This window comes from Mus caroli, unplaced genomic scaffold (genome assembly GCF_978045245.1).
Source record: "Mus caroli unplaced genomic scaffold, Mus_caroli_1 scaffold_1, whole genome shotgun sequence".
NCBI classification, from domain to species: Eukaryota; Metazoa; Chordata; class Mammalia; order Rodentia; family Muridae; genus Mus; species Mus caroli.
The window spans coordinates 160,713,659-160,727,584 of NW_028227256.1; the positions used below are offsets into that span (position 1 = coordinate 160,713,659).

General features: G+C 35.8%; 2 protein-coding genes across 16 annotated transcripts in view; one reads left to right on the forward strand and one right to left on the reverse strand.

Moving 5' to 3' along the window:
- LOC110301903 (uncharacterized) overlaps nucleotides 1–2,710 on the forward strand; it is a 57,805-nt gene extending 55,095 nt beyond the window's left edge. For all 15 annotated transcript variants that reach the window (XR_015048087.1, XR_015048088.1, XR_015048082.1 and 12 more), the window contains 2 exons: nucleotides 286–392; nucleotides 2,162–2,710. Coding sequence is in view for 1 of the 15 variants with exons in the window: in XM_085842535.1 (XP_085698661.1) it covers nucleotides 286–314 (29 nt within the window). In the remaining 14 variants the exon portion in view is untranslated. The remainder of the gene's footprint in view (nucleotides 1–285; nucleotides 393–2,161) is intronic.
- Mroh9 (maestro heat like repeat family member 9) overlaps nucleotides 1–13,926 on the reverse strand; it is a 51,883-nt gene that overhangs the window by 7,607 nt on the left and 30,350 nt on the right. Inside the window, exons 14-19 of the mRNA XM_021172577.3 lie at nucleotides 13,795–13,915; nucleotides 13,474–13,611; nucleotides 11,995–12,171; nucleotides 7,037–7,189; nucleotides 6,827–6,943; nucleotides 5,932–6,034 (exon numbers count right to left, since the gene is read on the reverse strand). Coding sequence (XP_021028236.1) covers nucleotides 5,932–6,034; nucleotides 6,827–6,943; nucleotides 7,037–7,189; nucleotides 11,995–12,171; nucleotides 13,474–13,611; nucleotides 13,795–13,915 — 809 coding nt within the window. The remainder of the gene's footprint in view (nucleotides 1–5,931; nucleotides 6,035–6,826; nucleotides 6,944–7,036; nucleotides 7,190–11,994; nucleotides 12,172–13,473; nucleotides 13,612–13,794; nucleotides 13,916–13,926) is intronic.

The following is a 13,926-nucleotide window of genomic DNA, read 5'->3' on the forward strand; positions in this document are numbered from 1 at the left end:
TAGGGGACTAATATCCAATATATACAAAGAACTCAAGAAGCCGGACTCCAGAAAATCAAATAACCCTTTAAAAATGGGGTACAGAGCTAAATCAAATTAAAAATAAACCAGAGTCGGGCATGTAGCTCCCAGAGCAAGTGTGGCATCTCCAGAACTACAAGTAACAGCAACAATAATGAAAACACTTACTCTGCATTTCAATGGGTGTTATCAAATCGTCCCTCTTAGGGAAGGTAATTCATAGCATCACTATGATGAAAATTCATTTCCAATTTCCTATGACAGGTGCTTCCTGGATGCCCATCAACTTATGAACAGACAACAACTGTGGCACATGTATACACAGGGATTTTATTTGGCTGCTAAGAAAAATAAACTTGTGAAAATTTCAGGTAAGTGGATAGAGACAGTGGCAACCATCTTGAGTGAGGTAACTCAGACTCAGAAAGATAAACATTGCATGTTTTCTCCTAGATGTGGATGTTAGCCCATATGCTTTAGATAAGTGGGTTTCATTTATAGTGTCCTCGGAGGATAGAAAGTAGTAAGAGCACACAGGTGTGGCAGGGACCCTCCAGGGAAGTGAAAATAAAACACAGTCCTACATTCCTTTTTAAAAAATGAAGTTGTAAAAAGATCACATTTAATTGTCAATTTTTAATGATGTTTACATGTTATTATTATTTTTTGCTACCAGATTGTTTTCTATGGCTTTTAATTTAGATTTTAGAATTGAGACTTCATCTTGGTGAATTTTTCCTTTGATGAGTATGAAGTATCTTTCCCCATTTCTTCTGATTACTTTTGGTTGAGAAGTCTATTTTAATAGCTGATTAGTACTCCATTGTGTAAATGTACCACATTTTCCTTATCCATTCCTCTGTGAAGGGACATCTGGGTTCTTTCCAGCTCCCGACTATTATAAATAAGGCTGCTATGAACATAGTGGAGTATGTGTCCTTATTACATGTTGGAGCATCTTCTGGCTATATGCCCAGGAGTGGTATTGCTGAGTCCTCAGGTAGTACTTTGTCCAATTTTCTGAAGAGCCACCAAACTGATTTCCAGAGTGGTTGTACCAGCTTGCAATCCTACCAGCATCTGCTGTCACCTGAGTTTTTGATCTTAGCCATTCTGAGTGGTATGAGGTAGAATCTCAGGGTTGTTTTAATTTGCATTTCCCTGATGACTAAGAATGTTGAACATTTTTTTAGGTGTTTCTCAGCCATTTGGTATTCCTCAGTTGAGAATTCTTTGTTTAGCTCTGTACTCCATTTTTCAACAGGGTTATTTGGTTCTCTGGAGTTAACTTATAGAGTTTTTTGTATATATTGGATATTAGCCCTCTATTGGATGCAGGATTGATAAAGGTCTTTTCCCAATCTGTTGGTTGCCTTTTTGTCTTATTGACAGTGTCCTTTGCCTTACAGAAGCTTTGTAATTTTATGAGGTCCCATTTGTGTATTCTTGATCTTACAGCACAAGCCATTGGTTCAGGAATTTTCCCCCTGTGCCCATGTGTTCGACACTCTTCCCCACTTTCTCCCCTATAATTTTCAGTGTATCTGTTTTTATGTGGAGGTCTTTGAACCACTTGGACTTGAGGTTTGTACAAGGAGATAAGAATGGATAGATTTGCATTCTTCTATATGCTAACCTCCAATTGAGCCATCACCATTTGTTAAAAATGCTGTTTTTTTTTTCTACTGGATGGTTTTAGCTCCTTATGAAATTCTTAGGCAAATGGATGGATCTGGCGTATATCATCCTGAGTGTAGTAACCCAATCGCAAAAGAACACACATGGTATGTACTCACTGATATGTGGATATTAGCCTAAATGTTCGGAATACCCAAGATACAATTCACAAACCACATTAAACTCAAGAAGAAGGAAGACCAAAGTGGATACTTTGATCCTTCAAAATACCTATGGAAGGAGTTACAGAGACAAAGTGTGGAGCTAAATCAAATTAAAAATAAACCAGAGTTGGACATGTAGCTCACAGAGCAAGTGTGTCATCTCCAGAACTACAAGTAACAGCAACAATAATGAAAACACTTACTCTGCATTTCAATGGGTGTTATCAAATCATCGCTCTTAGGGAAGGTAATTCATAGCATCACTATGATGAAAATTCATTTCCAATTTCCTATGACAGGTGCTTCCTGGATGCCCATCAACTTCAGTCCAGAGACTGCCCCACCTGAGGATCCATCCCATATACAGTCACCAAATCTAGATACTTTTTGTGGACAGCAACAAGTGCTTACTGACAGAAGCCTGCTATAGCTGTCTCTGGAATAGGCTCCACCAGTGCCTGACAAATACAGAGGTGGATGCTCACAGCCTACCATTGGACTGAGCACAGGGTCCCAATGAAGGAGCTACAGAAAGGACCCAAGGAGCTTTGGAGCCCCATAGGAGGAACAACGAATATGAACTAAGCAGGAACCCCAGAGCTCCGAGTGACTAAATCACCAACCAAAGAATACTCATAGTGGGACTCATGGCTCCAGCTGTATGTGTAGTAGAGGATGGTCATCAATGGGAGGAGAGATCTTTGGTCCTGTGAGGCTCCTATGCCCCAGTGTAGGGGAATGCCAGGACCAAGAACAAGGAGTAGGTGGGTTGGTAAGCAGGGGTATGGGGGAGAGGATAGGGGAGGAGATTTGCAGAGGGGAAACCAGGAAAGGGGATAACATTTGAAATGTAAATAAAGAAAATATGTAATAAAAAAAGAAAGAAAAAGCAACGTCTTTTTTTTTTTTTTTTTTTTTTTTTGGATGTTAGACTCGAAGCTCTATCTTGTGTCTTGGGACCATTTGCTTGGAAAACTTTTTTTCTAGCCTTTACCTCTGAGGTAGTGTCTGCCTTCATCACTGAGAAGTGTTTCTTATTTGCAGCAAAATGATTATACACAAAATGATTATAAAATGGATTTTGCTTGTGTATACAGTCTTTTAGCCTGTGTATTTTTATTGTGGAATTGAGTCCATTGATGTTGAGGGATATTAAAGATTGTTAGTTCCTGTTATTTTTATTGCTGGAGGTGGTGTGTGTGTGTGTGTGTACATAATTCTATTCTTTTGGGTTTGTTGTGAGATGATTAATTTCTTGTGTTTTCTTGGGTGTAGTTACGCTCCTTGTATTGGAGTTTTCCTCCTAGTGTCCTCTATGTGGCTGAATTAGTATGAAGATATTGTTTAAATTTGCTTTTGTCATGGAATACCTTGATTTCTTCATCTATGGTGATTGATAGTTTTGCTGGATATAGTAACATGGACTGGCATCTGTGGTCTTTTGGGGTCTGCATGACATCTATCCAGGATCTTCTGATTTTTAGCATCTTTCTTGAGTAGTATGGTGTAATTCTGGTAAGTCTGCCTTTATATGTTACCTGGCCTTTTCCCCTTACATCTTTTAATAATTCTTTCATTTTTCTGTGCATTTAGTGTTTTGATTATTATATGGTGGGAGGATTTTCTTTTCTGCTCCAATCTATTTGGTGATCTGTAGTCTTCTGATATATTTATGGCCATCTCTTTCTTTAAGTTAGGGAAGATTTCTTTTATGATTTTATTGAAAATGTTTTCCGGCTCTTTGAACTGAGAATCTTCACCCTCTTTTATAGAGTTTTGTCATTGTAAAATGTTTTGTCTTTACAGAGTTGGCGGTCCGTTCTTATGGCTTGGATTGTGAATTTCACATGGAAAGCTTATTTACTCTGTGATTATCAAGTACATTTTCTATGTTAGTCAAGTATTTCTAAATTATGGTTTCAGCGTTAGTGTTGACTCTGCATATTTGACCATCTGGAATTTGCTTAATGCCAGAGCAAATAATATATTTCATATGATTTACCATACATTTAAAGAATATTCCCCATATTCCATATTTTCATTAGTTAAAGTTTGTGGCTCATCCTTTAAAATATTTATAATTTGGAGGATATTTTTGAATATTGTTTTGTTCAATTTTTTGTCTGTTCATTGCATGCAAATTTTAATTATTGTAGCTAAGCTGACATCTCACATTGCTGCTTGTCTCTTGGAATGCTTTGGGTTAGAATCTTCACTGTTCCTGCACATATCTTCTTTATATTAACTATGGAGTCAATGTATAAACTTAGAAAATAAACTGTTGATATATGTATAAAGTTTAAAAAATTGTGACTTTCAATTTTATCCCTTTGTTTTCAAAACAGAATTTATACTCTACTCATTGTTCAATTTTCACTTTCTTTGGCAATGTTCATGTATAGTCTTCACATGTGCTGTGCATGTATTTCAAAGTTTGTTCTTATTCCCTCTATCAGCCCACTATCCCTTCTTTTCTTCCCCTTCCTTTTTCTCTTTTCCAGCTCCTCCTTCTAATTTTGCCTCCTTTCTTTGCTCTCTCCTTCTCTTCCATTTCTTCCTCCATCATTTTCTTTCCTTCTTTCCTTTTTTGCCCATTATAAATGCAATAATTTCTTCGTGTATAGTTCGTTTTGGGTTACACATTTGTCTTTTAATATATAGAACAGCAGCTGTTGTATAAGATTTTTATGATTTAAATTACACACACATATATCTATATCTATAATACACACACAGAATGTACATTCTAAGATATCATGGTAGTCTGGACACTGATATCTCCTATATGGCCTTTGTTTTTGATGATTGCCTAACCTCTCCGTATGAATTTCATTCTTGTTGATGAATGGATTATCACTACTGACTGTAGACTCCCTCATTTGCTGGTTATAGTTATTTTCCTTTTCTGTGATGCTTGTGTGTCTTTCCTCACGCTTGTCCCCTGTGCTACAAAGTCTTACTTCCATGGGAGTTGTCTTCTTTCATCAGATGTAACCTGTATATTTGTAGATACACCCAATCTTTATTTTAAGGTTTTAGATTTGCAAAATTATTTACTGCAAGTCCCATACATTTGGTAAAAATACCTTTTTTTAAAAAAAACTTTTTCCCACCTTGAATTACCTTTACAGAAAAATTAATGCTGCTCTTTTATGAAGAAGTTATTTAGTGGGGGCTCCCCAGTTGTAACACACAGAGACGGAAGGCACCAGGTTATTCAGGAAATTGCATTGGATTAGAACAAATGTATAGAATCTGGCTCTATCTGTCTGTTCTGGTGTCTGTCTCTGTCTCTCTTTCTCTTCCTCCTTTTTCTTTCTTCTCTCTCCCTCCCTAATTCTCTTCCTCCCCACTCTTCTCCCTTTCTCCTCTGGGAGCAGCACAGATCAGAATCCCTAATGCTAATCATAGCTCTCCTATCACCAAAATTGAGAATCCTGAACTACAGGATTATTAATTTTGTCTTCACAATGAGAGCAAAACCACAACTATAGTTGGTCAGATTTGTCCAAGGTCGCAAGTTTCAGTTGACTTCTCCTCTTTTCATGTTTTCTTGGGCTTGCATATATATATATATACACATATATATATATATGCAATATATATATATATATTATAAGTATATAATATATATAAGTATATATATATTAAACTTATAAAATGTATATATATTAAACTTCACTGGATCTGATAGCTGTTCCTTATTTGTTCTAGTTTGCACTTAAAAGTATTCAGATTGTGTTGAACATGATGTTTATATAAAGTTTTAAGTTGCACTTCTTCTTTAGATAGTGATTTTAGGCAGTAGAGAGAAGCAATTTTACATTATAAATGTTTATTAGTCATCTTGATGAACACATTTTATGTAATTATTAGTAATGCATATATACTTATGTTGAGTTGTAAAACAGAACTCTAAGTTAATCATACATATTAACCTCTATTCATCCTATTTATCATGACAGATATTTCAATAATAAAAATTTGTAAATGTTTTAATGAATATTTCTGACTCGAACACTCTTTTGTACATTCAAAGACAAATTAAGACATAATTAAATTTATTTACCTACTAATATAATGGCTCCTTTCTTCAGAAAGTATCGAGAGCTCCCCAGGAACCCTAAGGTATCAGATATTAAGTCTGTAATGTAACTTTCATAAGAAGAAAGCTGAGAATAAAAAAAGGAAAATAAATTCTTAATTTGATAAAACATATTTGCTTCCTCTAGAGAAGTGTCAAGGCAGGGAACCTTAATTACTTAATTGCTAGTATGAAAGTAAGACCAATTTATAACTTGAAGTTTTTTTGTATGATTTGTACTGTTCTGGTTGCTAATTAAGATTAGTCTATTTGTGATATTATTCTGAAACCATTGTTGTGTTTCTAATCCATATTTGTGTTTCTAACCTGTGTTAGCATCCTGCTCTCATCCCCACATTTTTACCCTTGTTCATACTGTGTTTCAAAGGACCAGCTCATGAAGTCATGACAAAATAATTCCAGTTTTCCTTTTGGTGATGTGAAGGGTTCTATTCTAGTTTATATACATTCACAGCTCAAAATAGGAAGAAAATAGAATGAATGATCAATGTTGAAGGTATGAAAATTTTTTCTTTCGTTTAAAATAGCAGTTTCTACCCTGTGGCTTGAAACCCCCAAAAGACTATCACAAAACACAGATACTTACATTATGATTCATAACAGTAGCAAAATTACAGTTATGAAGTAGCAATGAAAATAATTTTATGGGTGGGTGCCACTACAACATGAGGAACAAACTGTATTAAAGAGTTGAAGCATTAGGAAGGTTGAGAAACACTAATATAAAGCTTGTACTGTAATTACAAGTATTATTATCTTTTATTCAAATTCTTTCTACAAGATCCTCCTTTTCATGACTGCATCTCCCATCATTTGTGTAACTTTAACATTGTGCTAACACCCCTGATGGGCCACTTACAAGGTTGTTGCAGATATCGAGAACTACTGACTCAAAATTGTAAGTTTCCTCTTTGAGCAGAGATGCTGTTGACCACTTCAGTTGTGTAACACAGATAGTCAATGTATATCTACAAGCCTGAGAGACAGAAAATGTCAGTGAGGCTTGAGTTGCTGTTACATAAAGCACTGTGGTATTTTTAATTAAGAAAAATAATATCAAGATTTTTACATTCACAATTCTTGTTTCTTTAGACTCCAAAAACAGGATCAGGGGCACGAGGCTTCCTAGGACTATGTGCTTCAGCATCCAATTGTAGTGATTCATATCCATAAGTAACTCACCAAAATGCCTAATGGCCATGCACTGAATGCCACTATTAACCTGCAACAAGTACGCAAGAAAAGGTCAAGGCCTCAGCTGAGCATATCAGTGCTATTTTCTCTAATGCTGGTATATATTCATGGTATATATAAATAATATATACCATGTGTTTATATGATACACGCTCACATATATACATATACACACACCATATGTGTGTGTGTGTGTGTGTGTGTGTGTGTGTGTGTGTGTATGTCAAGATTTGGCTTGTTAGTGCTTCTTTTAATTTAATGGCAAGATTTGACTAACCATTATTCACTATAGCCAAGATATAAGTGCCTATTAATAAATGAATGAACACAGGCATAATTTAAGATATAATAAAAATATAAAGATTATCACTGCAACAATATAGCTAAGCCAGGAGAACATTACACTGAGTAGACTTAGCCATGTATACAAAGAATGCTTCTTGATCTCACTTGTATGCTTCATCTTTTGAACTCATAGAAATAGAGGCTGGGCATTGCTTGTGGTGATACAGAGTAAAAGGCTTGTAAATTTCATGTATAGCATAGTGACTATACTTAATTTATTTTTCTATGAAAATTGCTGAGGTCATATAAAAGTGTTCACCATTTAAACATATGTTATGTGGCAAATGTATTATCTATCTTGATTTAATATCACCACAATGTGCATTGTTAACATACAAAGTTTTATTTGTTTAATATACCATAAAGTGTTACCTAAATAAAATATTGAAGCTGAACTTTAAAAGGAATTATAAAATAAACTCTATATTTTCTGGTCTTTTTGTTTCATTTTGTTTTGTTTTGTTATTTTTTCTCCTATTGGTTTTCTGTTACTTTGCTTTGATTTTGATGGGAAAGGAGAGAGAGAGAGAGAAAGAGAGAGAGAGAGAGAGAGAGAGAGAGAGAGAGAGAGAGAGAGAGAGAGAGAGAAAGAAATAGACACCTAGATAGCTGGATAGGTATATGGTAGATAGAATAAGCTGCGCAAGTAGGGGAATGGGGAAGATCTAGAAGAAGTTGGGAGAAAGTAAAATATGAACAAAATATATGTTGTATGAAAATACTTTAACTAAAAAAGATATGATTGAGATTGAGTATTCTATTCAGAAATAGAAAGCCAATAGGACAAAAAAAATACCAAAGTAAGTTTCTTAAATTTAGGAAAATAGTAGTTAACAACACTTAAAGTATAAACTAGGATAATATGTGTAAAGTGGGTGTTGTTCTATAAGAGCACTCAGCATCATGTGGGCATGCTGTGTTCAGTGCTACAGTCCTGTGTCTCAATGGGAGTTCTGCACCCTGACACACAATTTGGTTTCCAAGGAGCATTTGTGCCAAGTTGGGAAATAGGATAGGGTTGTACCACTGCAACTCAGAGAGCAAAGCTAATTTTAAATTAATTTAAAAATTACATCAACTCATTTAAGGAAGCATTTATGATTTCATCTTGAATATATTTTTAAAATATGCTAACTACTTTATCAGCCATATGACCTTTTGTGAATATTAAACTCTCTATGCTTCAATTTTCTATATGGACATGAATAAAATGAGAAGTCTCAAGACACACAACTTTCTGGTAAGGTTTTGTTTAAAGTCTTACCTGTTTTTGTTTGCATTTTCTGAATGGCTAGGTTGAATATTTTTTTAAAAAAATGTTTCTCAACTATTTGTATTTCATTTTTCGAGAACTCTATTTAGTCCCATACCTCAATTTAAAAAGATTGTGATTATTTTCTTAATATTTTTGAGCTCTTTATTATATATTCTAGATACTAGCTCTCTATCAAATATATAGGCATGCTCTTCTGATCTGCATATCCACTGGGGCAGATCGGTGTATCTGCCCCTCTCAACATGCCACAGTCTGCAGGACTCCCAGGAGAACTATAGCAGCCAGGGCAACAGGTAAGACACCTATCCAAATAACCACAGCAGCTGGGACTCTAAAGGAGACCAGAAGATGGGAGACCCCTCTCCTCCACACAAACCCCGTCTCCCTTCTGGTCTGTACCTCCTCCAGGGCAGATCTGTCTGTATGCCCCTCTCAACACCCTACAGTCTGTAGGTCTCCCAGGAGATCTGCTGCACCCAGGGACATAAGAGGCAGGCTACAGAGACACCCATGTAAGTTAACACCAGAGATAAGAAGATGGCAAAAGGCAAGTGTGAGAACATAAGCAACAGAAGCCAATATGCCTTGGCACCATCATAACCCAGTTCTCCCACCACAGCAAGCCCCGGATACCCCAACATACCTGAAAAGCATGGTGCTGAACTAAAATGCCATCTCATAAAAATAATAGAGACCTTTAAGGAGAATATAAATAACTCACTGAAAGAAATACAGGAAAACAGAGCAAAACATGTAGAAGCCCTTAAATAGGAAACAAATAAACCTTTAAAGAAATACAGAAAAACACAATCAAACAGTTAAAGAAATTGAACAAAGTGGTCCAAGACCTAAAAATGGAAGTAGAAACACTAAAGAAGTCACAAATGGAGGAAAACCTAGGAAAGAGATCAGAATCTACAGATGCAAGCATTAGCAACAGAATACAAGAGATAGAAGAGAGAATCTCAGGCATAGAAGATACCATAGAAGATATTGACCCAGTGGTCAAAGAAAATACAAAGAATAAAAAGCTCCTAACCCAAAACATCCAGGAAATCCAAGACACAATGAAAAGGGCAAATCTAAGAATAATAGGAATTGAAGAGAGCGAAGATGCCTAGAATGATAGGAATAGAAGAGAGCAAAGATTCCTAACTCAAAGGGCCAGAAAATGTCTTCAAAAAATCATAGAAGAAAACTTTCCCAATCTAAATAGATGGTCACAAATGTACAAGAAGCCTACAGAACATAAAATAGATTGGAACAGAAGAGAAAATCCTCCCATTATATAATAATCAAAACACTAAATGCACAGAACAAAGAAAGAATATTAAAATCTGTAAGGGAAAGGGGTCAAGTAATGTATAAAGGCAGACTTACAGAATTATACCAACAGAGACTATAAAAGCCAAAAAATCCTGGACAGATGTCATGCTTACCTAAAGAGAACACAATTGCCAGCCCAGGCTATTACACCCCGCTAAATTCTCAGTCATCATAGATGGAGAAACCAAACTGTTCCAGAAAAAAATAAAATTTAAACAATATCTTTCTACTAATCCAACCCTATAAAGGATTCTAGAAGGAAAACACCAGTACAAGGAGGGTTTATACACTAAAGAAAAAACAAGAAAATAATCATCTCACAACAAACCCCAAAGAAGTGAATCACACACACATAACACCACCTCCAACAACAAACATAACAGGAAGTAACAATCACCTGTCTTTAATATCTCTCAACAGCAACAGATTCAATTCCCCAATAAAAAGACATACGCTACCAGACTGGAGACTCAAGCAGGATCCAGCATTTTGCTACATACAAGAAACACACCTTAGTAACAAAGACAGACACTACCTCAGGGTAAAAGTCTGGAAAAAAGTTTTCCAAGCAAATGATCCCAAGAAACAAGCTGGAGTTGCCATTCTAATATCCAATAAGATAGACTTAAAACCAAATATTATCAAAGGAGACAGGCAAGGACACTTTATAGTCATCAAAGGAAAAATTCAACAAGACAAAGTCTCAATTCTGAACATCTATACCTCAAATGCAAGGGCACCCATATTCATAAAAGGATCTTTACTGAAGCTCAAAACAAACATTGAACCTCTCACACAATAATAGTAGGAGGCTTCAACATTCCACTCTCATCAGTGGACAGATCATTGAAACAGAAACTAAATGGAGACACAGTGAAGCTAATAGAAGTTATGAACCAAATTCACTTAACAGATATCTATAAAACCTTTCACCCTAAAAAAGAATATACCTTCTTCTCAGCACTTCATGGTACCTTCTCCAAAATTGATCATATAATTGGTCACAAAACAAGCTTCAACAGATACAAGAAGATTAATATAATTCTATAATTCCATGTATTCTATCAGATCACCATGGACTAAGGTTATACTTCAATAACAAAAACAATAGAAAGCCCACATACCCATGGGAACAGAACAACTCTCTACTCAGTGATAAAGTGGTCACAAGGAAGAAGTAAAGAAATTAAAGACTTTCCAAAATTCAATGAAAATGAAGACACAGCATATTCAAACTTTTGTGACAAAATGAAAGCAGTGCTAAGAGGAAAATTCATAGCAACTTAACAGCACACCTGAAAGCCTTGTTGGAGTAGGTGTGTCACCGTGGGAGTGGGCTTTATGACTCTCCTCCTAGCCATGTAGTAATCTGTCTTTTCCTAGTGGCCTTCAGACGAAGAGGAAGAACTCTCAGCTCCTCCTGCACCATGCCTGCCTGGACTCTGCCATGGTCCTGAACCTCCGAACCTGTTATCCAGCCCCCAATTAAATGTTGTCCTTATAGGAGTTGCCTTGGTTATTGTGTCTGTTCAGAATAGTAAAACCCTAACTAAGATACTCTCCTATGTAATATTCTCTAAGACTTGGAGTGGTGAGCATATATGCTGTTAACATTATAATAAACATACTCCTGTGTCTGTTTTACAGAAAGGGAAACTGATTTGCCAAGACTCTGAAGAAATCTCTGTCACCATGATATCATAGGTAGAAGGATTTACACCCACCCAGCCCAGATCCAGCATTAATCAATGTATCTACTAAGCTGAAATTTATCCAGGGGCAGAGATATGTTTTATGCTGGCTTATTCTATGATACAAGATCATCCTGTCATCTGGGGCTTACAAAAACTAATGGCTTTACGCATTTAATCTCATCTGTCACTCACATGATCCATTAGAGGAGAGTAGCTGGAAGCAATTCTGATACACACTGTGGAGTAGATTTTCTTGTCCAGTTTACTCAAAATATTTCGAAGGGTAAGCATGGCCCGGATGATGACAGTGTGCTCTTTTGAAAGAAAAGCGTCTAGGACTGGGAGTAAGAGGTTGCAGACACTCTCTATCTGTGTGTAAAAGAAAGAAAATGGTAGAACATTGAGACTAAGAGACTTGGGCTGATAATTGGTATGTACATTTCTGAATTTAGCATGTCAACTTACAAGTCTTCTTTAAACCTCTTAAAGGTTTTGTACACTAAATGTTCCAAAAAGTCATTGTTAAAAGTTAGTTACATAAATTTATAATTAAGCAGGATCAAAAGTAGTATTAAAAGTGATAAATTCTAAGATCTTTTGCTGATACACATTTTGATTTCTGTATTGTTAAGGCTATTTATGTACTGTGTAAGAATAGTTCAAATATTAAATAAAGTTACATTATGTAATTCTGCCCAATTCTGTTTTTAATAACATGCATTTGATATATTGAAATTAGCCATGGTAAAAATATTTATACCAGAAAATTTTTATCTTGTGTTTTAGAGAGTTGAGACTAAATATTTACTAACAAATCTGGTAGCATGGTCTCAAAACATGAGTATGAACTGTTTAATTAGAAACAGAACATGAGAGGCAGGTCAGAGTGGTGCATAAACTGTTTCCAGAATGTGCAAAATACTTTGAAATTTGGAATTTTAAGATATTGGGACCTGATTAAATTTACTTGACCTGGAAATACTCACATGAGCTCATGTGGAATGACTTAGTGATTCTCATTGTTACTTAAGGACATAACAAGATAAACCAGTGGACCCCAATTCAGAATTTCTGGTTCTACAGGTTTTAAGTGGGCATAATAATTTTCATTCATAACAAATTTCCTGGTGACTTTGATGCTGGTGGCTTGAGGATCATACTTTGAGCATCAATATTATAAACTGTTGCATAAGTACTCCTGTATGGGGGTGGCTTTCAGAAGAAAGAGGCTGCTAGAGATTAGAATCTTCAATGAAGTCTAGCTTGAGGTGATTATCAGAAAGGGCAAAAAATGCAAACACCGGTGAGTTATGGGGAAAGGGTTATAAGTGGAAAGAAGTGGTCCAGGGGTAGCCCAAGAAAGAAGTCAAGGAGTGCAGAGATATGAAGATGGGATGGACAGGATTATGTTAATGATTTAAACTGTAAGAGAAGTAACCAGTCTGAGCAATGAAGATGAATAAATTCTGAGCATGGCATGGTTTTGTGGAAAATTATGAATAAGGTGATAAAATTACTAAGTTGATTCATAGTCTCTCTATTCTACTGAGTTTCAGACTTCGATGGTTTTAGCTGTACAGAAACTGGAAAAACACCAAGGTTTTACTAGCAGATGCTGAGCAGCATCAAAGCATCGAATGGCACACAATGTCACACTTCACACACACATACTTCACTGAAAACTGGTGCCATGCTGGCAATCTTCTGAAGACTCATTTTGCCAACTGAAGGATTGGAATCATTAATCCAGTTTCTGAAGAGGACCAAAAATTCTTCCGGTAATGATTCCTTGAAGAAGTTGTTGAGAAGCTTAAAACAAACAACACAGTTAATAAATTAACAAGTAGAGTCAGGACTCCTTCCCCTTTGACTTTGTATATCTTTTACTTTCTTAAATTTTATAAGAAAAGTACTTAGGATGCTGGAGTTTCAAGTTTATTCTAGGAATGAGAAGGAAAACTCAATTGGTTACAATCTACTATTAAAACTCACTTCAGCAAAGAATATTATGGTGACGATACTGTCTTCTGACCTTCTAGGACCTTCTACTGCGATCTTGTAGACATAATGTAGGGTCTCTGGAAACTGTGGAAAGTTACATTCACTGAGAGTTCTGTAAAGAGG